The sequence below is a fragment of the Pieris rapae genome, chromosome 3, assembly GCF_905147795.1.
Source record: "Pieris rapae chromosome 3, ilPieRapa1.1, whole genome shotgun sequence".
Lineage (NCBI taxonomy): Eukaryota > Metazoa > Arthropoda > Insecta > Lepidoptera > Pieridae > Pieris > Pieris rapae.
The window spans coordinates 6,109,519-6,134,624 of NC_059511.1; the positions used below are offsets into that span (position 1 = coordinate 6,109,519).

At 32.3% G+C, this 25,106-nt stretch overlaps 4 protein-coding genes across 6 annotated transcripts; 2 read left to right on the forward strand and 2 right to left on the reverse strand.

Moving 5' to 3' along the window:
• Positions 1–1,254: 1,254 nt before the first annotated feature.
• LOC110993221 lies at positions 1,255–11,778 on the reverse strand. Of its 2 annotated transcripts, XR_002600178.2 has the most exons (7): positions 11,293–11,778; positions 11,103–11,217; positions 6,842–10,892; positions 6,601–6,701; positions 6,415–6,492; positions 5,639–5,772; positions 1,851–1,990 (listed from the first exon to the last, which is right to left on the reverse strand). XR_002600178.2 is itself a non-coding variant. In XM_022259381.2 (6 exons), the coding sequence occupies exons 1-6, from the start codon at positions 11,602–11,604 to the stop codon at positions 1,320–1,322; spliced, it is 4,830 nt and encodes a 1,609-aa protein (XP_022115073.2). In that variant the 5' UTR covers positions 11,605–11,771; the 3' UTR covers positions 1,255–1,319. The 2 variants fall into 2 exon arrangements, 1 of the variants encoding a protein (XP_022115073.2); XM_022259381.2 differs by lacking the exons at positions 6,415–6,492; positions 6,601–6,701 and adding an exon at positions 1,255–1,388 and having other exon boundaries at positions 1,842–1,990; positions 11,293–11,771.
• A 1,332-nt stretch (positions 11,779–13,110) lies between these two features.
• LOC110993215 (trafficking protein particle complex subunit 3) lies at positions 13,111–15,156 on the forward strand. 2 transcript variants are annotated; one of them, XM_022259374.2, is made up of 4 exons: positions 13,111–13,367; positions 13,439–13,644; positions 13,794–13,992; positions 14,992–15,156. In XM_022259374.2, exons 1-4 carry the CDS (start codon positions 13,329–13,331, stop codon positions 15,076–15,078), a joined length of 531 nt encoding a protein of 176 aa, XP_022115066.1. In that variant the 5' UTR covers positions 13,111–13,328; the 3' UTR covers positions 15,079–15,156. The 2 variants fall into 2 exon arrangements, with proteins under 2 accessions (XP_022115066.1, XP_045490645.1); XM_045634689.1 differs by having other exon boundaries at positions 13,114–13,367; positions 13,418–13,644.
• A 2,917-nt stretch (positions 15,157–18,073) lies between these two features.
• On the reverse strand, positions 18,074–22,210 carry LOC110993201 (adenosine deaminase AGSA). Its single transcript, XM_022259353.2, has 2 exons — positions 22,118–22,210; positions 18,074–19,707 (listed from the first exon to the last, which is right to left on the reverse strand). Exon 2 carries the CDS (start codon positions 19,597–19,599, stop codon positions 18,109–18,111), a length of 1,491 nt encoding a protein of 496 aa, XP_022115045.2. The 5' UTR covers positions 19,600–19,707; positions 22,118–22,210; the 3' UTR covers positions 18,074–18,108.
• Positions 22,211–22,357: 147 nt separating this feature from the next.
• Positions 22,358–24,111, forward strand: LOC110993200 (adenosine deaminase 2-like). Its single transcript, XM_045634485.1, has one exon. It carries the CDS (start codon positions 22,487–22,489, stop codon positions 24,041–24,043), a length of 1,557 nt encoding a protein of 518 aa, XP_045490441.1. The 5' UTR covers positions 22,358–22,486; the 3' UTR covers positions 24,044–24,111.
• The last annotated feature ends 995 nt before the right edge of the window (positions 24,112–25,106 follow it).

A 25,106-nucleotide genomic window follows, 5' to 3' on the forward strand; every position in this document is an offset into this window, starting at 1 on the left:
AGTTTTAATAGATGAATCTACTGATATCGGGAGCAGTCAAACATTGTGAGGTGAATAATATTTAAGATTTTCCATTTTTTTTACAACGTTTATTTTGTCCAATATTCTCAGATAGTTGCGAAGACCTTGCACGTAATGTGTACCTATCGACATTTGTTCCGACAATTTCAAACTTTTCTAGACATCGATGTTCACAAAAACCTACGCCCAGCACAAACGCGTTGGTGTTCGTTGAAAACGGTCGTCTCAAGGATTATTGAACAGTGGTCTGCTTTAGAGCTATATTTTAGAGAGTAAATGCTGACGGTCCGGTTGAAAACCGTTGAACAAATTGTCCAAGCTCTTAGCAATCCAATAATCAAACTTCTTTATCTCTATAGTAGTATCTGTATCGAGCGAGAAATATCAAATAATTGACCATGAGTGGCGTCAACTTCCGTCTTTTGAGCTCCCAGCAGACATCGACGTAAAAAATTCCGGTCGAAATTTTTTGGGCAAAATTAATGGATTGTGAAGAAGGCGACCAGGGAATGACTTTCAAAAACGTGTCCAAATTTGTACTTAATGTAAAGAAGTCACATCAATTTAATTAAGTGTGTGCTTCTAAACAAAGAGTAAACATGAGAACAACATACGAGCGCGATCACAAGGCGAATACAGTCAGATGAACAAAGCGTTAATGTACACGCATAAAATCGCATCAGAATGCACTACCAAAAAAATCCACGATTTGTATGATAACACAGATTCGGAAGAATTCGATAGCATTTTAATGCCAAACGAATTTTATGTAATAAAAATAATGTGCAATGTTTAGAGACGATATATCACTGAAAGCGAACACAACACGAATTTTCTTTCCTCTTTGACGGAAAAGATTAAAAATTGTATATAAAACGTTAAGTATTAATATTTGTGTATTCTTTTCTCGCAAATATATTTAGTTAAAATTATAAAAAATATGCTTGTTTTTATGTCTCTATCCTTTAACATCTTTATCATTTCTTCTTTATAATTTCGAAATGTTGGCACGTTCATCACACTCGCAATGCCCTCGTCCACTCCCAGCTCAGGTCTGGCCATACGTCGAACCTTTGATTTGAATTATTATTTATTTTCAATTTAAAAAACACAAGTTTACAAGATATAAACTATAAATCATTTCCAACATATTATTGTAACGTTTAATATGATTTTTTAAAGTTTTTTAAGAATAAAATACTTGTTTTGTCGCGTGTTAAATATAAATACATAGTAGTGGAAAAATAAATTTTATTAAACAGAAAAACTGAGTCAAACGAACTTAATACAACATCACATTAAATTTTAATTATTGTACTATAATTTGACAAATTTACAGCACCCTGCAGTGTCTTCTTTTGTAGATTCTGTAATGAAAAACTGAATTAGTTATAAACAATAAATCTAATAACACTTTCAGAGTGCTAGGAAAGCGACAAAATTGACAAACGTGGAAACGGATAAAACAATTGTACTATCAGAAGCAGAACATTAAAGTCGCGGTTGGAAATTTTTGATTCGGTATATTTTATATGTATGTATATTTTACTTGGTTCGGTGTTGCCAACGGGGACATTTTCATTGGTGTCTATGTTTCATTTTACAAATTAATTATTTTTTTTCATATGGGATGGGCCTTGCGGGGTAACCTAGAGAGCTGTGAAGCGCACTTATATCCGCTACATAATATGAAATTTTGCCGATTGAAAAACACTTGCTTTGGAATGTTAGAGATATGAAACTTACATAAGTGTTTCAACTGCGCATGTTATATATATGCGATATAAATCAACTAAAGTTTAATGCAAATTTTATCATACCTTTTTAAAAATGCTTGCCAGTAGCAAATTAGTTTTCTTGACGCATTCTTTTTTCATTTGTTCTTTTTTATTTACAACTTCCGGCAGCGTCTTGTAAATTTTCTCAGAATGTTTCTTCATATCTCGTTCACTTATAAATTTTGGTGCGACTGTAAACACAAAATATTTTATGTATGCTTATACTTATAAAATATTTATATGGTATGTATAGTATGGTATATTTATATATATATGTCACCGTAAGATTGTAAACATCGTTATATTACAATCTATCCAGTAAGATTGTAAACTATCGATAGATTGTGAACCGTACCATTATGATTGCAATTTAACGCATTATTTTTCGCTTGATTGTAATCTATCGATTGGGAAGCGGTCAAATTGTGAACCGGCGTAGGACGGAATGCAACTCGCGCTCTGATTGGTTGAACGGTATGTGCCCCGCCACCCCGGCCACACGTCATATTTGTTTGTTATTTCTATTTTTATAATTTGTGCTTAAAGACATAATAATTGTTGATTTTTTTGAAATTTTTAATTAGAATTTGTGTTTGTAGAATAAATATTTCGTTACAATTTGTTTCTAACATATGTCAGGATTTCTTAATAAAAAAATAAAATAAAATAAAATAAAATAAAATAAAATAGCCTTTATTGCTGAACTTATTTTTACAGTAATTTTTCTTACAAATACGTTTATAACTTTTAACAGTTTCTTTTCTTTTCATAAATCAGGTATCGGTAAACGGTCGTTTCTACATTTCAGCTTGTCTCTCGACATAGGCCTCCTCTAAAGATTTCCACTCTGTTCTATTTTTCGCTATGCGCGTCCATATTGGGCCCGCCACTTTTTTGATGTCGTCCTCCCATCTTCTAGTCTGTCTGCCTCTGTTTCTTTTACTATCTCGTGGTTGCCATTCAGTTATTATTCTCGTCCATTTCTCCTTCTTCTCTCTTATCATATGCCCAGCCCACCTCCACTTTAAGCACCTGTATGTTGTGTATGCATTCTTAAATTTTGTTTTGTTTTTGATACATTTTAGTTTAACTCGGTCTTTTCTTTTAATTCCTATTGTGCTTCTCTCCATTCCATTCTGACAAACTTTTATTTTCCTTGCTTGTTCTTCTGTCAATGCCCATGTTTGGCACCCATATAGTAAGCATGGTAAGATACACATATTGTATATTCTCCTCTTGTTCCTCATAGACATATCCTGGTTCTTCATGACTTCACTGAGTGACCAATATCTCTTCCAAGTATTAGTTATTCTTCTTTCTATTTCTTTTTGCATACATTCCTCAGTAGATATTAACTGTCCCTTTATTTTGAAATCGTCTTGTTTTCTTGAACATTCCTGACATCGCAACTCGAACCATCCTATGGTCTGTGTGGAAGTTTAAATTGTTTATGATCGAAATGTTCTTGAAGGCTTTTCTATTATTAGACATAATAAAATCGATTTCATTCTTATATTGTCCATTGGGTGAGATCCATGTCCATTTTTTTGATGGTTTCCTTTTATAAAAACTGTTTAGAATACTTAATCTGTTTTCCAGTGCAAAGTTTACTAGTCTTGTTCCGTTTTTGCTTCTATTTCCATACCCATAGTTTCCTATGGTATTTTCTTCCCCACTATTTTGAATCCCAATTTGTCCATTAAAGTCTCCCATCACGATGACGTTTTTGTGTGCGTTATCAATAGCGTTTTGGAGATTTTCATAGAATTCCTCAATTGTTTTTACGTCCTCTTTTTTATCAGATTCAGTTGGTGAATATGCCTGTATAATAGACCATCTCTCTTCTTTATCTCCGTTCACGGGCAGTTTTATATTAAGGATTGCAATACGTTCCGAGAATCCACTAAGTTCTTCTATGTTGTTGACTAGATTTACTTTCACCATGAATCCAACTCCATACAGCCCGGGCGTCTCCCCTTTATAATGTAGTACGTATTTGCCATGGTTTTCTATACCTTCTCCAGATCTGCGCATTTCGCTAATACCTATAATATCCCACTTTAACTCTTCTATTGCCAGCTCTAGTTCTTGGAGTTTTTCAGGTGTTCTAAGAGATCGACAGTTAATAGTTGCTATGTGGATGTCATTTACTTTGTTTTTCATGTTAGTGTTATTTTTTTCCTTTAGAGGGTCGTGGTCATTTTTCCCCACGATGACCAGTCGGCTTGGGGAAGTATTTTGTTTTGTTATTTTATGTTGGTTCATGTTGAGCTGTTTATTTTTCCGTTTACCGACAGTTAATTGTTATTCTTTGTTAGTTGTTGTCTTAGCGGGAAGAGACGAAAGAGAATTAGCTCTAATCCTCATTACGTCGAAAGCATTTGGTCTATTGTTAATCGGCGGCATTAGAGTTTGTTGTTTCCTTGGTTGAGCATTGTTTTGTGGGGATGATGATGTTTCTCTTTTGCGCTTTTCCTTATTTATGTTAGTATTTTTTCCTTTTACTACTAGTTTGTCAAATTTCAGGTACGCGATATTTCCCTTTTCTCTCTCCTCTTTTAGCTGCGCCTGCAACGTTTTCCTTTTCTCTATTACTTCCTTTGTGTAGTCTTCTGTAACATATACATTTTTGAAGTTTTTCTTCTTTCCCATAACTTCATTCTTCTTCCATTCGCTCGTAAAGGAAATCAGAATTGGTCTTGGTTTTCCAGAAGACTTTCCCTTTCCTAGACGATATATTTTGTTTATCTCATGTTCTTGTAATTGTATGTCAAGGTCAGTTTTGAAAATATGTATTGTATTTTGTATTAATTCTTGTGTAGACCTTTCGCCTTCATTTACTCCAAACATTATCAAATTGTTTTGCTTCTTTCCTCTTTTTAAACTTTCTACTTCCTTTTCGAGATTTTCTACTTTTATTTTTAAGTTTCTATTTTCTGTTATAATAGGTTGAAGTTTTTCGTCTAATCTCTCCATTATATTATTTGTTATCGAATCTTTCAATTCTATTGTTTGGTTCAAGATTTCATTCTTCATTTTATCAAACAATAGTTGAAACTGATCCTCCATTCTTGTAAACTAAATCTGCGTGTTATGGAACGTAATTAGTGGTAGTTTTTATTTACTTGCTCTGGCAACACTAGTTAGCTGTTACTGTGACAAGTGTCAATGTCATTGATCTTTTGTCTATGCTCAATATGATTGGTGGATTTCTAACCTCTAATTATCACTTTTTGGAGATACTTTTGTTGAAATTCAAGAACTTACGTGATATTGTGTGAAATCGGTAGTTCCACTACACGGACGACACTTCAATTTGTGTTTTGTGACGTCGCAGTCTCAAGAACAGTGTACGAAATTATTTTTTAGCACTCAATAATACGGAGCTACACAATTACGATGCTTACAGTATGACAGCCCAAACAAAAAAAAAAAAAAAAAAAAAAAAAAAAAAATTCTTATTTCCTATTAAATAATAAATTTATTTTATTTAAGTGACACGTCTATTTCATTTCTAAATGAAATGAGACCGACCAATCAGGAAGAACTTGCAGACAGTTGATAATTTAACGCGGGACAGATTGTAATTTAACGGTTTCACTTCGGTAGATTACAATATAGCGAAAAATGATGCGTTAAATTGCAATCATAATGATACGATTCACAATCTATCGATAGTTTACAATCTTACTAGATAGATTGTAATATAACGATGTTTACAATCTTACGGTGACATATACATTAATGGTAATAACAGATTATAACTAAACATATTCAATGATTGAGTAAATTTATGAATACGGCTACTAAATTCATTATTTAAAGTAAAAAAAACATACGTTTCTTAGTTCGCAGCTGTTTGCCAAGTTGCGCCGCAAAAACTTTTAATCCTGCATCAGACATCTCACTCAGTGTTTGTTGCTGGCCCACCTGCATTGACAGCAACTTACGCTTGGCTGCCCGTTCGTTGGCTCTGGAACACAATTACGTTGAAGTAATAGAAAAAAAAACACATTTTAACATTATTATAAATAAATAACAACAAAACCACAACTACCTCTGAGATCAGAGTTTGTTTGATGCTTCTTAAGAATGCGAATCAAGTAAGAATAAAAACGTCATTTCTTTTATATGGTTTAATTGAGTCTTACTAAAAATCACATTACCCAGAAAAAATAATATAAACAAATTTGAAACTGAATGTAAATGCATTGTTATTTTGAAAAACAGGTTACATTGCGTAAAGACTAGTGGATAAACTTAACGTCGTGTTCGAATCCTAGCTTCGCACCCCTGGATTTGTATTTCTATGGGCTCAATACAACACTAACATCTATATGAAATTCTTGAGGAACCCGACAATACTTAAAAATCGACCACGTATTAAACATAGGCAATGTTTAATCGCCTAGTGAAAAATAATCGACGAAACCTGCACATAAGTTAATATGTGACATTCTACTATAGATTAGCTTGAATTGTTATGAATAAGACGTCTAATGGACAAAATAATGACTAACTTATTAACACACCCAAGTATAATACATACTAATAACTAAAAAAATATGTGAAGAGTAAAACAGTTCTACTGATATTCTTTATTCAAACAACTCACCAAATTTAGACATAGTATTTTGTACCCATTGTTGATTTTTATATTGATTGATACAATTATTGCAATTAGTGGATCCTCCTAGAAAATTCAAACTAGGATTGCTATTTATTCAATAGAAAATCTAAATACTATCTATTATAATTTCGATAGCTAATCAATTTAAATTGTTATTTGTATAAAAATTACCTCTGCAATACATGGTACATTTTCTTATACATGGGTTTGTATTACATTTGGGTGTGTGCACAATAATCATATTCATTCTAGGAGACGTATCTTTTGACCCGCTGGAAATAATAATAATAATAAAATACATCGTCGCAAAGCTTTTTGTGGGAAATATACTTAAATAGTAAAAACCTTAAAAGTTATCTGTGATATTTTAGCGTCTTCTTATAATTATATTATGTGACATAGAAATAATTACCTAGTTTCGTTGATCATCTTCAAGCAGTTTTGGCGTTGAGAGCATTTCTCAACAAAGTCTGGTCGATTCCTCTCCAGATATTCTCTTACTGAGAATGCTTGGGATTGCCTTATCATGTCCTCTGTACTTGAAACTTCACTATCATTAGAAAGACTTTTCGATCTATGTACTCTTGAGCATTGCGGAACTTCTCTTTCCAACTTAGCACACATTTCTTTTAGTGGCATTTTTTCGTATTTCTTCTTCGGCACTTTTACTATTATATTCCGAAGAGGGCGGTTATTATTTTCGCAAATTGTCTCTTCACTGGCCAAACTATCCGATTGCACAATCAGGTTATATGCAAGACATTTTTTTTTGTTTTTTTCAAATTGTTTTTGCTTGCACTTATATCCTTTACAATAACAGTGGTCTCGACGATGATGGCAGTTCATAGATGTGCTACTGGATTCCTCAACATTCCTATGGTATGATTTGCACCGCTTTTGATGATATTTTTCACATTCTTTTTTTATCTTATTTAATACATGACATGCTGTTGAATCAGAAGAAGTTGTAGGAAGGTCAGATGAAGTAGGATCAGGTAGTTCTATGTCCTTTTTAGAGTTTGATAATTGCACGGCCTTGTCGGTGAATTCTTTCTTTTGAGATTCTTTTTGGTTATTAGTTTCAGTATTCTCAGTACATACTTTTTGGTCGGAACTTTCTTCAGTGTCTAATAAATAGTTTAGAACAGTTATTATTTCTTTGAAACACTTTTTTCTTTTATTTTTTTGAGTTTCTTTTTTAGAATATCTCTTGGTAATATTTTGTATTAAATCAATCAAAGGATCATTAATTTCGTCAGCTTCACAACTAGTACCGGAACTCTTTGACTTAGTTTGGCATTCACTATCAGATATGGTTTTTGAACTCTGAGACTCTTTACAGTTTTCTGATGTTTTGTCTGAGGAACTTGTAAAATGAATATCTTGAGTAACTTTTTCTGAATCATTTATATTATCTGTTCTGGGATTGTCAAAATTTATTTTTAGTTTATCAAATGTAACATGGGATGCCTTCTCTATTCTACTGGTATCAGTATTTGAACGTAGAAGAGGTTTTAATGGATTGGGTTTATCCCCTTTTGGGTAAGTGTGATATTTATCTAGGACACGAATTTGTGTGGTTATTTCAGATTTTGATTCTTTATCTTTTCTTTTCAAAACATCTTTACAAGCTTTAGAGGCACAAGCAGCGGCCTGATTATAATATTCATCTAAACGATTATTTTCTGTAGATTGTACCCCCACAGAACATTCTTGCAATAGGCAAGTTGAATTCCCTGAAGTTGTAGGTTTATGTGTCAAAGTCTCCTTTGTTTTAAGTATGGGTCGTTTATAAAGGTTACTTTGAGCATTTCCAACAGGCGTTTCTCTATCACCCAAACTTACTTTCAATGTCATGTTAGTACCTTCTATTGGAATAGAATAATTAAGTTTTTCCTGTAAATCACATTGACTTCCAATATTACTTACGGCCCCTTTATAAATATCTGATTGTATTTGTTTATCAGCTTTCTTATATTTATCATCTGGACTCAATATAGTTGAGTTTCTGTTAAACCCCTTTGATGAACTATCAGTGACCAGATCAGTCATTTCATCAGAACTTGTCTTAATATTCTCCAGCGAAACTTCTTTATATTGTTCACTAACAAGCTTCACACAGTCTTTTTTGTCAATGATATTAATGTCAGAGAAGGATGGATCTGAGATTTTAGGATTAATACTGATATCGGTTTGTGTCCATCTAATTGCTTCATGAATTTTTTTAAGTTTCAATATCGGTAATTTTCCTTTTGGATTAGTTTCTATTTGCAGAGGATCTTGACCACTTGATGAGGAAGATCCACATTTGTCACTACATTTTTGACGTAATATTACGTCTAAGTCTAAATTAGTTTGTGACGATTTTGAACTTGAACATTCTTGAATATTTAAACCTTGTTTTGGCAAATTTTGTTCTCTTCCATTTGAGGTGTCCAACACTTTTTGATTCATTCCAGAAACTTCTTTATGAGAACACTGTGTATTAGTAGCATGTGGTGATTGCTGTAAGATATTTTCTGTCTTCTGATCATTATCCAATCGGGAACATTTGTAAATTAGAATATTATCAGGTACCCCTTGTGAATTAGTCTCTTTACATAAACAAACATATTTTATTTCATTTCTTTTGGTATTGTTTTCAATGTTTGCCAAACTATTATTATGATCACTACATTTATCACATTTTTGTTTGTGACGATGAAAGTCTGTGTGCATTTCATTGCTTGATAGAATATTTACCTGTACAGAACTATCTGTTACACCAACTTTATGAATATGAAGTGGGCAACAACAGTAATGGTTTTCATTCTTACTACTTCTAGTAGTTATAGTACCTATATCTGCTTTTTTTGTATTTGTTTTCTGTTGAATTGATGTCCCAGAGGATAAAGTGAATACTGAATGGCTTTTTTGTTTTCTTATAGAATTGCTCTGATTGAAGTTTATATTATTAAGAGAGCCTCCTTCCAATTTGCTTGCATCACCAGAACCATCATCATAGTTATTCCTAACCAAGTCTTTCATTAAATCTTTTATCCTATTCAAAGATTTGACATCTTGGTTAATTTTTGTATCAGAGCCAACTATTTTTTGTTTAAGTAGTGCTTCTTTAATTTTTAAATGTTCCTTGTAGGCTTGTTCTCTTTTAAGTGCTTTGAGGTATTTTTGGTATAGTTCTTCTGAAGACGTTTTGGCTTCTTTAGATTGATCAGAATCTGTATTAGGAGCACCGTGTTTCTTGGCTACCTCACATTTGATACTTGATGGTAAATTAGGTGTACTTTGAGAGGTTGATGGTAAATTAGAATTAAAATTTTCAACACGTAATATTGATTTCTTTGGTTTATATTCTCTACCATCTGAGGTGCTACTTGTACTGGTGCAGCCTAAATCTAACTTTTTACTGTCAAAACTTAAACCAGAAAGAAAGTCTGAGCTATCATCATCTTTATATCTTGTTTTTAAAAGTCGTTGTACAATTTCTTTGATAAGTTTTTTCTTTATCTCATCATCTGCATTACCTCTCTTTAGTGTTATTTTTAATAGATCAATACTTTTTTCCAAATCCTTCGAAAATGAATTTTTATCTTTACTTGAGTCTGTAGTGTGTCCAGTACTTGATTCAAGACTAGATTTATTATCTTTTTTTGGGATAGATCTTCTGACCTCCTTGTTATTGTTGATATGAGTTTGGTTGTAAATATGGCCTGGCATATATTCAAAACTTTCTGCAGCTGAAATCTGTTCCCCACTTTTGTCCTTAACAATTGATTTATTGAGAACTTTTATTTCCTTAGAAAGCCTGGATTTACTTTTAACTTTTCTTAATTTTTTCTTTCTATTTCTTTTTTTTAGTGTATTTAAATTAACACTAACTGGATTTTTTCTATAGTTGTCATGTTCCTGAGACTTATTTTTGATTAAAGTGGTTTGTATTTTTTTGTCAAATTTAACCTCTGGTATTATATAAGTTCCAACAGATGCTTTTTCAGGTGAACTAGAAACATCTTTTGAAATTTTTTCAATATTAACTTTACCTTTTTTATCAACATTAAATGTAATATGTTTGGTTAAGTTTAAATTTATTGCTTGATTAGTTTCAGTAATTTGTGGTAAAGTCATTTCAATAAAATCTACTTCTTTACTAGACATTTTTGTAGTTTTTTTACTTAAGTTGTTTTTACTTTTAGACCTGTTGTCTACCCCATTATTTGGTTCCAATGGAGTGGAATGTGCAGTAGGAAGGCCTAAATTGCTCTGTTGCGTATCATTTATACAATACTGTTGTTGCAATGCTAATCTTTCTAATGTACTAAGACATGATGCTGACATTTTCTGTTCACTTTCATTTCCATAACCAACATCAGCTAAAGAGTCCCATTCCAGTCTCCTATGAGATGTAACACTGCTTGTTGGCGAGTGTGGTTTATTCATAGATAAATCTAGGGTACCATCCACAGCTACAAATATAATAATTAAGTAAACATATTTCCTATCCTCAATAATAATTGTTATTGATACTAATTTTATGGCTGACAAAATTAAAATGAAAGGTGATTGAAAAAATCTACATTTAAATAGTTTTATTTGCATTTAATTATTTCCTGAAGAATTGAAGTTAATTATTTCCTGACTGGATAAGAAATTATCATATACAAAAGGTAACTTACATTTGAGAGAATGTACATCCTCAGATTTTACTGATTCATTATCAGAATGTCTAAATTCAAGAACTTCTGAAATAATTGGTGGGGAGTCTGCATCGCTCAACTTCCTTGACTCTTTCTATAAAAAGAAAAATTAGATGCATAAAATGAAATTTCATACTGCTTTTTTTGAAAACAATGATTTTATTAATACCTGAAGCTTTGAGCTACTGTCTGGAACAGAGCATCTGATAGATATTTTACACAGCTCTGTAGATGATTCACTTCTTTTATCCCCAGAATCAGAGGAGTCGCTCAGAGCCTTGATTTTTCTCCAAAATAAACTGCTAGGATCCCTTTTTTCACTTTGGGCTGTTGATAACGAAAAAAACTGCTCTAAATCGCGTTTCTTGCCAAATTTTTTGTAGTACTCTAATATTAGGCTATTCACTGCTGAAGTTTTATGATCTTCAGAATTAACATCATCGTGATTGGTCCCGTCGTCAACAATTTGTTTATCATCCATCACTTCGTCGTTAATCGTTGATACAATCAACTTATGTAGATCACCATAAATTCATTTTCAAGTCTAATTCATTATTTATTTAATAAACACAAAAAAGTACAAAAAATACTTCCGAAAGTCTATAAACGAGTTTGAAAACAAATAAATTATATTTTTTAACGTACAATCTAGTCAGTCAACAGACGCTCTAAAATATTGAAAAAGTGCAATTTCAAATCATAGACATTTTGGTAAATAGTTTAATAACAGTTTTTTTTTTTCCCTTTGGCTCTAACACTGTTTGTGCATTAGCCAGCGTCAAGTATGGTTTAATAACAGTTATTTTAAATGAACACACATTCTAATGTATTCTGTGTAACACTATAATAATATTATATTATTACAGACTGTGCACAAATTCAATTGTGAATTGACGTTAAAAGTCAGTTGTCATCTGTAGTATTTCAAACAATATTTTTTTAAAACTAAAACAGACAGTTTCAGAATAACTTAAAATGATGCGGCTGTTTTTATTTATTGGAAAAAAAAGGGCATAATGCAGATTAGTAGAATTTGTAAGAAGTGATTGCTGCATATTGGACAAAATATATTGTAGAGGTTGTCATGTGTAAGTTGGCGTGTGGCAGAAAAAGGTACTAATTTTGACAGTTGTGTTGACAGTTCTAACAGCTTGGTAGCCTCACGTGTGTCGGTGCTAATAATTTGTGTTTTAAAGTGTAAAAATCATTACGAAACATGCCAAAAGTAGTGCGGAGTGCAGCTAGAGAAATTATTCTAGCTGTAAAACGTTTTTGTGAAGAGGAGAAACGTAACAATGGGCCGATTATTCCATTTCAACAAGTGAATGCTCGAACAGCGGCTTTGACAGGTAAAGTATTGCCAGTTAAAAGTGATATTTATATCCCCAAATTTAGGGAAAAATAATAATTGCTTTTGAAAGTAAATGTGATTGATGGATAACTTAAAATATTTTTTGTTTTATTTAAGGTGTTTCTGAAAGAACCGTGAACCGTATAGTTTCAGAGGGAAAAATCATGGAAAGTAATTTTACAGCGAGAACTGAAGTCCCTAATCAAGCAGCTCAAGGACCTTCCACATCCACAGCTTGTGATGACAATTCCAGTCCAAGGCAGAAACACTGTAATCACGTTATAAATGTTGAAAATAATTATCGTATGACAGACAACCGCCTTGAAACAGTAATGGAACCATTTTTAATTGATTTGAATAGCAGCGACTCAGATTCTTCTGACACAGATGACTCTGAAGAATTCATGGAAGGAATAATGCCTCTAACAGACCATAATTACTATAAAAAATAATTTTTTGTTATTGAGTTTTTTATTTACCTTTAATGTAATATCTAAGAATATCCATCAATCCAAACTAAACAAAAAAAGTGGCAACACAGAGGGTTGTAGGAGGCGCCGCCACTGGAAAGCCAACTTATACTTGACAGTCTATATTATTTTACCACAAGTCACGACAAGTCTAAAGTCTTATCCAAACGTAATGACTTGACCTTTTGTAGTCGTTTGACTTTGACATGTGTATTGTGTGTTAAGTTTTTGTGGCCACAAAAAAAGCTGTATTCTGTACGGATCAATAAACATTTATTCTTAAATCTTAATTCTTATATGAAATCAAATTATTTTAATATATACTACTATATATAACTACATTATTAAATAAACGTCTTTAGTAAATTTTGTCTTGAAATCAGAATGTCCCGACAAACGTCAAGGCTTGATGCTAAGAAAGTTGTAAGTATTATATTAATGTGTAAAAATTTTTATTTTAATGTTTCTGTAAGCTTATTAATTCTTTCTTTTAGAACTCAGAACTATTAACCCTTACATACGGCGCCCTCGTGTCACAAATGTTAAAAGAAATAGATAATCCAGATGATGTTAATAAACAGCTAGAACGAATTGGTTATAATATGGGAGTACGTTTAATTGAAGATTTTTTAGCGAGAACTGGATCTAACAGGTGCATGGAAATGAGAGAGACAGCAGACAAAATACAACAGGCGTTTCGGTGAGTCTTTATAAGTGTCATTCGTTGTAGATAGTTTTCAGTTTGTTTTGTTAATGCTGTAGTCACATACTCCGGAGAAATTTGTAATCTTGATCGAGCCAACTCAATAAAAAAGTATATTAACCCCAATAATGTATTATAATTTTCAGACTTTACCTTAACATGCAGCCAACAGTTACTAGCTGGAGTAGTTCTGGGGATGAATTTTCTCTAGTCTGGGACCAGTGCCCACTCAGTGAATGGGTTGAAATGCCAAATAATGGTCTTAAATACTGTGCTCTTATTCCTGGGGCTATTAGAGGTGCATTGCAAATGGTTCAGCTTGATGTTCAATGCTGGTTTATACAGGTAACTGAATGGTGTAGAAATGGTAAAATTAGGTTAGTTAGTGTCCCACCATTATGTCCTATAGTAATCTACTGTTGGGTGCTTCTACAGAGTATTAATCCATATTTGTGCTGCTAAAACAGGCTCTTCAGAGTATTTGTTGTGTTTCCCCTAAATTTAAGGAATTAAATATTGTGACATTACCTAGTTAATATATTCTTAAAGCCTTGTTGAATGTACAAAAAATATAAACAATTATAAAACAAATTTATAATTGAAGTATTTCCGAAGCAATTCAACTTAGGGTCTTTCAAGAAGAGAGCGTACCAATTCTTTAAAGACCGTCAACACACTTGCAAGCCCTCTGGCATTGAAAGTGTCCATGGGCAGCAGTATCACTTAACATCAGGTGAGCCTCCTGCCCGTTTGCCCCCTGTTCTATAAAAAAATAGTGACTTTCACCAGTATACTACTGGAATTAATTTAAGCGTACAACCAACCAGGCTCTAGAAGATGAATCAAAAAGCTTTTTATTAAATTGATGATTATTATATTCAATTTGAATGAGTTTCTTGCCAGTTCTTTTTGTGAACTGGTAATCAAATTCTCTGTTGACAAAAGTGTCCTTTTTAAAAATATGAATAAAGATATTTTATTATCATTTAAACATTTTATCTGAGAAATTTTAGTTTAACTTATACCAAATCAGAAAGTTATGAGGTTTTAGAAAGTAACTTTTTAGCTTATTCTCCAATAACACATATTTTAGACTTATGGCGCCATAGTTATGTCTTTAGTAAAGCTTGGCAGGCTACAGGTATATGGTATAAATAGTAATGATCACATTTTATTTGAAGGAGTTATAAATATTGTTGACACAAGACCAAAATAACAACAAAGCAATTTAATTAATCATATATATTTTATTGAGGTACTATCACCATTATGGCAACTTATTCAAATTTAATCTATAGGCAGGTATATATTTAAAATGTTAGCAATACCTTTATTATGTTTCAGGATCAGTTAAAAGGAGATGCGGTGACTGAGCTCCGAGTAAAATATATAAAAAGACTGGAAGATGCTGTACCAGCAGGAGAAGATTAATTATTATTAATTAAGTCATAAACTTGTATTATATTGAATTACTTCATAATTGGTAACATTATATTTTATGCTATTCATTGTTTTACTTTAAAGAACTAGCACATTTTAAGACTTTCTATAGTCTTAAACCATATTCTTTCTATAGTCTTATCTTCTGTTAATATTATCAGATATTATATAATATTAATTTATTTTAAGATACATAACGAAAATTAGTTATTATTGTTTTTTTGCTGTGGTTTCTTATAGTGTAAAGATTTGTTAAAAATAAGTTTGCATTATTATAGAAAAAAATAAATAATATCAGCTAATCACAGAATCTTTAAATAAAACAAAGCAAGATGATGTTATGTAAAATCTAGTATTAAGCAAAAATAGGAGTTTAAATATCTTCTAGGTGCCCATTATTGCTCGTAACATATTCATAAAAGAAATTATAGATAATATCTCCTTAGTAAAATAAATTGATTCAAATAAAAGCAGTATAGGTTACATACATTAAGCTATATAAGCTTATCCTTGACTTGATTGATAAGAAAATTGGAGTGTTTTACATTGAGTACACACTAGGTCCTTTCTACGCACTTCTAGAAGTGCTTCGTTAAAGTGTATTAGACTATGTTTTCTAAGGATAAACATGAATGTATCTGTTGCTTATGTCTTACCAATTATGTACTTAATATTTATGATTACGCCACTCTCAGATTATCGAGAGCCGATTAAGTGAAGAAAAAATACCTCTTATAACTTTAAACCTGTAGGTTGAAATTAAAATAGTTTAAAGAGCAAAAAGGACTAAGTGTCGACTCCTATGTATTACTCATAGTGAAACAAAAGCACAATTATCTAAAGTATAATGAATAACCAATTTCGAAAGGTACGTGTACTACGACAAAGATGATATGAGATCAGAGACAGCATTTTATAGTGTAAGCTTACTAAGAAATCATGTTAGTAAATTACACCACGCCCCACGCGTCTACTATAAAGAATATGTACCTATACTACGTGCTACGAATCCCGGTTACGTAATATAAATAATAAACAGAAAAAAAATCGAAGAATCATAACATAATGATACTACTACGGTTAGGCTATAGGTACCTACCTATAGGTACATAATAATAATATAAGTAAGTAGCTTTAAAATATAATTTAATTTTTTTACCTTATTTAGATTATTATACTCATAGGGTTCTCTCTTCCTTTCTATGTACATTATAACTACGTTAGCGCAATATCTTTTGCCTCCTATTCTCGATTACGCGGACTCATGAACTTCTGATATGAATGAACAGCTGCTTGATAAGATCGATCGCCAACAGTATATCAACTTTTAGTTCTAGAAAATGCGCTATTTATATCTATCTAAACTCCACAGGCTTAGGCGTTAAACTCATACTTTATCTTCTATACTCAATCGAAGAACTCCCCTCCCACTCATTTAAAAATCAAATTCTTAGGTCTTTATAAACATATGATACGATATCCATCTCACAGCTCATCCTTTTTGGGAAAATCGTTTAGGATCTCCGCCATAAAGTTGTGGAATACCTACACACTACCTACGATTCCATACGATTTACGACGACGACGACGACCTACCTTTCGTCATTTATAAATTTTCACATACACATATTTGTGTTTTACAGTATTAAGTACATTAACCAAATACTATCCTGCTCAATCGTGACTATTGTAACTAATTCATGTATTTACTTATTCTTCTGTATTGCATTTTCATTTGTGATTCATGACCCTGAAGATTAGTTATTTTACTGGATTTAGATTTAGTTTTTTCTTTTTTTTTCTTACTAGGGTTTCCTGGAACAGAAGTCTGGTTTGCGATAAAGCCGCCCTTTGTATCCGTGATAATTTATGTTGTTTTTATTAGTAATGTTACGAAGTTTTAATATTTAAAATAATTGTAGAATAATTACATTTACTCTAGTGTTATTTTCTTATATGTTCAGTCTAGAGTTTCAAGTCAGTATATTTTTTTGGTATCGGCCTTATTATTATGATTGCCGTTCAATGTGCAAAGCATCAATCCGCCGTTATACTTAAAAGTTAATTTTGAGTCGCATCAATATGTAGGTACCTAAAATGTTTAAAACAGGTGTTTTAGTAGCTATAATTAGTTCAAAATAAAACGTATTTTCTTAGTTACTAGGAAAAGAAATATACTTATAGGTATAAGAATTGTGCGGTGCCATTTATCTAGATAAATATTCAGTCTTGATATAAAGGAAAACCTACATTTTTTTCTATTCTAACGTTAACTATGGGTAAGAACATCCAATCAAGGCCCTTTAACCTTAAGAACACTATATAACATTATGTATATTGTAAATTCTCTTATGATTCAACAGGATAGCGATAGTCAAAGAGAATTACATAGCGTATATTTTACATCCACAAGACCCTTAAGACACATAGGAATTAGAGGCCTAGATTGCTCTCAGAGTAGAGACGCACTCTGTGAAAGTATACTTGTGTATTTTATTCAATATAAGTCTCTGTTCCAAGGTAGTAAAGTACGAAATTGTATATTATAAAATATTTAAGTGTAGGATATCGTGAAGTGACGCTCTCAACGTTCCCTCGTAACGAAGTCATTGTCTCGGTATGTTTATATTCGTTTGTGGTCTATATACAGTTGATATTTTTCTCTAGCATATATTACAACCTAGAAGTGGACGTACCTAAATACTTGTAGGCTTTTTGAATAGGGATGAACGTCGCAAGTAGGAAAAATTTATTAAAATTTTGAAAGATATTCTACCTAACCTGGGTTCGACATAATATCGTACTGTATGCTCACTAAATAAGGAAAAAATGTGAATAGTAATTGGATTAGGTGACAATCATATAAAATATTTTTTTTATCGGCTGCAAAGGCAAATTATAGGTATGTGGTAGGATAATACTTATTGCAGACTGTCTTTATACCACCAGATTTGTTAAGAATAAATAAGATGCAATAATTGAGTATATTGACATAGTATATTAATATAATAACCCTGAAAATTACATTAAATATTTAGTACACTTAAAATTATCAATAAATTCATTCCAACGCCGGTTGAACTTTTTAATAGCGATCTTTTTGGCATCAGCATCTAAGACGCTATATTTTAAAGAGTTTAAAGCAAGCTGTTTCAGTAACCTTAGATCTGCGAGACGGCTAGCCACGCCAACGAATGTCACGTAGAAGTCATCAGACAATGGATCCGCTTCCCAGACTCCTGGGTCATCACTAGACAACACCACTGGAAGTCCTTGAGCTATAAACGTACTCAAAGGATGATTTCTCACATCCCGTACAAGCCCTAACACTGCATTTGATATCACATTCACTTCTATACCAATATCATTTTCTATCACCAGCTTCATCACTGTCGGATGCTTCGTTAAGGCGTATGCGTGTCCAATTCTCTTTGCACCAAGCAACACAGCATCAACCAAATTCTGATCTACTAATGTACCATACCAATTTGTTTCACCCGCGTGGAAAAAATAATTAAAATCGTTTTCGGCCGACTCTAACTGTGGTATAAATTCAACTAACGGGCTTCCTGTCGCTTCTTGGCCTACTAAATCGAAACCAGCAAAGAATTCAGGCATATTTGCCTTGATTTTGTATGCTAACTTTAAATACTCATCTAATTTATATATGTCTATATTCCTTGGAGGCGCATAAATAAGTTTGGCACCAATAAAATCGGGGTGGTCCTTCATAAAACGTTTATAAGATTTTTGATAAGTTTTCGCTGTTATTAACGGGTCGTAGACTGTACCGTCTAATTCATATAAGTTCAAAAGGACACTTCGCACCTCCACATACATTACGTTATCGTTCCTAAATTTCTTTAATACGTCGTAAAAGTATTGTTCCCACACAGGTCTGTAGGACATCATCGAGGCGACCCTTTTGAAATACCCAGTGAATGCGTCCCACACCTCTTTGATGCTCGGATAAATTACATCGGGGTCTTGTACACATATTGTGAAATATTTCGATAAATTCTCGTCAAACATTGTGATATTTCCTGAGGATTCCCTCGCTTCTTTCATCAATTGCCAGTTGCAGTCGGTGTTCGGCGGTTTGTCGGCGAATTTTAAATTGACATCTGATTCTCCAAAACAAACGTAAAGGTTATCCATATAAGTGATATTTAGGACATAATCTGGATCTAGTATTCCCATGTCGTGAATGTGTAGTGCGGCTCCTTTAGGCATGTCCCGTATTATTCTATACACTTTTGAATTCCGTATCTTGTCTTTGTATGAAAAGAAATGTCTTGAAAAATTATAATATTGGGGGTTATCTAAGCCATAGTCGACCTCGTCGAACTTGTGTCGCATTAAGCAATTGTTTACCGCTGCTTCCTTATCGGTAAGAATTATTTTTCCTCCTATCATTTGGATTGACTCGTCATATAATATTTTTGCTCGTTTGGATTGATAGTCTGATGCAAGGCAAATGTGGAACAAAGAAGTTACTAACAATAACCACATGGTTAGGACTCAGTGTTGCTCAGTTGAATGTTAACCGGATACTGATATCATTGGGGGTTCGGACAATGCATGTTTCAAATACGATAAGCAGTTTCGGAAGTTATTTATCTGCAAAAAACACTCTTGTTGTGTGACCATGTTATGTAGTATTATGAAGGATTGCATTGTGCGTCGCTCGGCCATTTGAAAAAGAAGATAAAAACCCGGTCCTTTTACATTTACTTTGGTTAACCTAGTCTTTAGAAAATCATTAGATATAGTTTTGGTTTTTGACTGCATTCATAAAAGCAATGAAAATGGTCCGGTTGTTAATAAATTCATTCTAAAATTAAAAGTGTTGCATTTTTATTTACTTAGTAAACAGATAATATTTATTCAAATTTTAAGTTGAGTCAAGAACTGCGTCGGATCTAAATTACCTTTTAAATAACAATTTCGACTCGTTAGTTCGCCATTTAAAAATCCTTTATTTCTCGTTAAAAGAACCAGCATTTTGCATTCTATGTGGCAAAAGCTAATTTACTGCAGCTCCAGTAAAACGACTAAATTTAAACAACTTTAAGTACCCACGTAATTAAAAATGAAAAAAAGATCTTTTTAAGAGCAGCCAAAACGATCTCGCATAATGCCCGCAATTTCTATAGCCGTTTTAAACGATGAAATTTACTAAAACTCACTCGGTACTGGTGTAAATTACAGCTAGCGGCGTCTAAAAGGGGTTTCGTTTTCAAAGCAACGCTATAAAGAAACTAAAAAATAAATCTGAAAAGAAATAAAGGCCGTCTCATCCGCCATGCTGATTTTATGCAACGAAAGGGTTGGGGAAGGCTTAAGTGCCACTTTAGCATAGAACCGCCCCGCTGTACGCATTTATAAAAAGTAAAAATATGGCTGCGACCTGCAACTCATATATGATATTGGGATGTTTCGATGTGAACTCGCACCTAAACTTTAATCTCCAAATGACTCCGGGCGACACCCCTTTCACGTGAACAAGGGAACATTTGGTCTCATTTGAAAGATACGAATTCTCTAATGCATATGACACTTTTATACGCAGTCTATTTAAAATAAATTTTACCTAATGAATGAGTATGAGTATTCCAGAACGCTTTTTATGATGAGTGTAATTTATGTGTGCGTAAATATTAGTCGCGATTGCGCTGATAGTAAATAATATATGTATGTTTTTGAATTTTTAGGATACATCCTACTTAGTCAGTATAAGTAGATACTAAAACGTCAAAAGAAGGACAAGAAAACAGTTTTGCTATCCGGTATTAAGAAGTCAGACGTTTTTTTTAAAGACATTATGAAACTATATACATATAAAACATATCAAAACTAATTTTCACGACATTCTTATCAATTATATACCTGCTGCTTATACCACAGCAGTCGTGGTCGGCGATTTTCCAAAAGTTAAAAAAAAATTGTCTTGGCCAAACTTGAGAGAAGTTATAACTATGAGAAATATAAGTCGCTTATGAGAAGTCATAAGTGACCTACGTGCTTAATATGTACATCTATATATTGAAGGTACGTCATAAACAAATTAATGAATAAGATTATTTAAAGCATTAAGTATAATTGACAATGATTACAACTGATACAAATCACACCGGAGATGAATTGATCTTTTTTCTTTGTTTTTAACGTAATTCATTATGTATAAGGTTTTAATTGAATTCATAGTATTTTTTATTATATAGTGCGATTTTATTATCTCGAATTATAGATATGTTACAGTTTGTTTTCTGTGCTTGGATATATGTGATACAAACATTATCAAGGTACTAATTCATATCAATAGACTGTAGAATTATAAACCAAAGACGACTGTGAAAGTAAAGTCAACCAGTCTTTGAGTAAAATTATGTTTTTTCTTAACTTTCTAAACTAGTGTTAAAACACTAAAGAGTCTATTAAATATGTATTCGATAGTCTCTCGTGTCAATGTTTAGAAATAAACGTAATAAAATATTTTTTAACTAAAAGAGGTTTCAAAACAAAGTTTAACTTAAACATTTTTTAAATAGGCAAAACCCCTTCACTAATTGCAAATACCAGTTTCTTAATTATTGTATTCATTAGTTTTATTTGATTTATTTTTCTTACAGTTAAATCTTCAGCATACCTACCTACTAAAGTTATTAAAATTTACATTGTGATGTATAATGTATCAAGTACTTATTTATAATCAATTTCTTGTGTTTAGTATGGTTTTTTTAAGAACCTTTTGTAAAGTAGTGTTGAACCAAGAACAATATTATTTGTGCAATAATATTATTTAAATCATGTCTAGCCGAATAGAAATATATTGATGCAAAACTAGTTTTCGTTTGAGGTATCTTATTTGAAGATTTTTTAAAAGTGACAAGGCCTGCTGTCATGTCCCTTCCAATTTAGGATTGTCACAAAAACGTAGTAGATACCAAAATCAACAAATCATGTTTCTTATTTAAAGAATTTTTTAAAGAATAAGCATATCTGAACATGATCTTTACTATTTATTTACCTTTTCAAATGTCGTATTTATCCTCCATAAATAGTAATGAGATGACTCAAACTGTTAATCACCAGTAAGTTAATTTTATTATGGTATTCATACGTCCGAGCTAATGGTGTACTAGTTGTTTTGTGAACGAACTAGTTGCACGTCGATAAGCCAAATCAAATAGTAAACATAACGCAAACGTTCCGAGGCAGTGGCATATTTTTACCAAATTTTAAAATTATATATCAAAGGTATATCTACCGTACGTAATGATTACATATCTTGGAATTGAATTACGAAGACAATCAATTATGTAAGTGATACGCTGACATTAACGTATTTTTTATACCCTACGGTGCACCTTTGTTCTGGCAACCTTGCACTAGATAAATGTTGTTAAAAAGTGAACGTAATTTTACAAACATTAGTTTATTTATAGCTATGTGTGCTTTAATAGTTATTTTCTTGGTTGCCGCACTGATGACGGTGGAGTCACACGATGAATACGAAAGTGCATTATTTCAAAGGACACAGTTGTTGGAAAGAGGGTTAAATATGATGCTTGGAAATGATTTACAATTAAGTGATGCTGAAGAACAGGTAAACGAATATATTATGGAGTTAAAACGAGATGAAGTTGACTTTGGTTTTTCGCACCCACAACATTTTAATTATTCAAAACATTTTTTTGAATATAAGGATGACGTGCAGCACACACAGCTTTTTAAAATTATAAAACAAATGCCTAAAGGTGCATTGCTTCATGCACACGATACAGGTATGCTAGGCCCCGACTACGTCCTGACACTGACTTATTTGGAAAATCTATACGTTTGCTTTGAAGAGGAGTCGGTAAAATTTTTATTTGCAAGGGAGTTACCGACGTCAGATTGTTCAACGCAATGGCAGTTAATGAGAGATGCCAGATATTCTTCGGGGAATGTTGAAAAATTCGATGATAATCTTAAAAAGTATTTCACTCTTGTCATTGATGATCACAGTGATATATATACTGATATAAACATTGTCTGGGAACAATTTCAAAATTACTTTATACGCACCACTGATTTGTTTACATATGAACCAGTGTGGGAGCAATATTTTTACGACACATTAAAAGCTCTAAGAGAAGACAATGTCATGTACCTTGAAATTAGAAGTGTTCTGCCTGGCCTCTATGATTTGGACGGCAACGTGTATGATGAAATGGAAACACTTGCGTCGTACAAGAGGGTTATAGACAGATTTTCCAAAGACTATCCTGATTTTTTCGGTGCAAAGATAATATTTGCTCCTTTACGTTCAGTTCAACCGGAAACTGTTAAAGAATATTTACAGAAAGCTAAAATCATGAAGAGAGAGTACGCAGATATTTTTGCCGGATTCGACTTAGTGGGGCAGGAGGATTTAGGGAGGCCAACAAAAGATTTTCTTAAAGAGTTGATTACTGCAGCAGAGGACATTGACTTTTTCTTTCACGCAGGAGAAACTAATTGGTACGGAACGAGTTCAGATGAGAATTTAGTAGATGCTATAGTCCTCAATGCTCGCCGTATAGGGCACGCATTTGCTTTGATCAAACATCCGGTTCTTTTAGAGGAAGTTAAAAAAAGGAACATAGCTATAGAAGGTAACGTGATCTCTAACGTTGTCTTAAAGTTGGTCGAAGATATGAGGAATCACCCGTTGGCTAGTTTTATTGCTCAAGGCTTGCCTGTGGTGTTAGCTAGTGATGACCCTGGGATATGGGGAGCCGATCCATTGTCTCTGGATTTCTTCGTTACTTTTGTAGGAGTGGCCAGTCGACATGCAGATCTTCGACTTCTCAAACAGTTAGCTTTGAATTCTCTTTATCATAGCACATACTCTAATAAAGATAAAATTGTACACGAGTTTGATATCCGATGGGCTAGATTTATTCACAACATTCAGACAAATCATTTGTGAGGGTAGGTAGATAAAATTTAAAGCATTATTGAGATTGTAAAGTTAAATAATAAAGTAAATAATAAACATTATTTGTTTCATTCTATACGCTAAAATTGAAATGCAATATGAATAATACAGAATTAATTGTTCTATATTTTATATGCCAGTTATTCCGCTAAATATAGATAAATACTTCTTTTATTTATTACCATTATAATCTTACAATATTATAAGCTGATAACAGTTGCGATGGGTTTTTTAAAGATTATAATGTATTAATCTAATTCAAATTATTTGTGTTAATATCTCACCCATTTTATATTAAGCAACCTGTCTACAATGGAACAATTATAACAAAGAAAACTTTCATTATAACCAAACCATATTTCTTAACAGTAATTTATGTTATAAGTATTTATATTGACTAAAGAGTTAACACAAATACTGGTTCTATGGAAACCCTTAACCAAATCGATATACATATATAGTTATTATTTGTAGTTTTACTTTTAAGTCTATAAGTAAGAAACGATAGATTTTCCTGAATTCTGAATTCCTGAAGTTAAAGATCTACATACTATACTTCAATGATTCTATAATATTTTAGATAAGAAAGTCAAGATATCATTTTTTTAAATAGGAACGCATAAATAATATTTAATAACTTTTAATCTTATCTTATATAGTATTTCATAGCAGTGTTGGCCTAGTGGCCCCAGCGTGCGACTCTCATACCTGAAGTCGTAGGTTCGATCCCCGGCTGTGCACCAATGGACTTTGTTTCTATGTGTGCATTTAACATTTGCTCGAACGGTGAAAACTACTTACCTTTAAAAATTTATCATGAACCAGATTCAGAAATCTGTAGTCAAGTCCTATATTATATTTTGGATTATAGGATTATATTTTTTCATTATATTTTATATAAAACATTAGGTAATTATTTTTATTAACACAAACATCATTAAAAAATAAAATTTTAGTCAAGATTTCATCTATTGTTTAATCAAAAAATTTATATCATCATACAGTTTTCATTATAATTATTAATTTAGACTACGCGCCATTTCTAATGTCAATG

Bases quoted from the DNA above. Each gene is read 5' to 3' on its own strand.
- LOC110993221 (XM_022259381.2), bottom strand. From the start codon at position 11,604: ATGGATGATAAACAAATTGTTGACGACGGGACCAATCACGATGATGTT. The intron at 11,218-11,292 runs GTATTAATAAAA...TTCTTTTTATAG, and splicing joins ACAGTAGCTCAAAGCTTCAG to AAAGAGTCAAGGAAGTTGAG. The intron at 1,991-5,638 runs GTATGTTTTTTT...TTGTGTTTACAG, and splicing joins ACAGCTGCGAACTAAGAAAC to TCGCACCAAAATTTATAAGT.
- LOC110993200 (XM_045634485.1), top strand. From the start codon at position 22,487: ATGTTGTTAAAAAGTGAACGTAATTTTACAAACATTAGTTTATTTATA.
- LOC110993201 (XM_022259353.2), bottom strand. From the start codon at position 19,599: ATGTGGTTATTGTTAGTAACTTCTTTGTTCCACATTTGCCTTGCATCA.
- LOC110993215 (XM_022259374.2), top strand. From the start codon at position 13,329: ATGTCCCGACAAACGTCAAGGCTTGATGCTAAGAAAGTT. The intron at 13,368-13,438 runs GTAAGTATTATA...TCTTTCTTTTAG, and splicing joins GGCTTGATGCTAAGAAAGTT to AACTCAGAACTATTAACCCT. The intron at 13,645-13,793 runs GTGAGTCTTTAT...TATAATTTTCAG, and splicing joins AAAATACAACAGGCGTTTCG to ACTTTACCTTAACATGCAGC.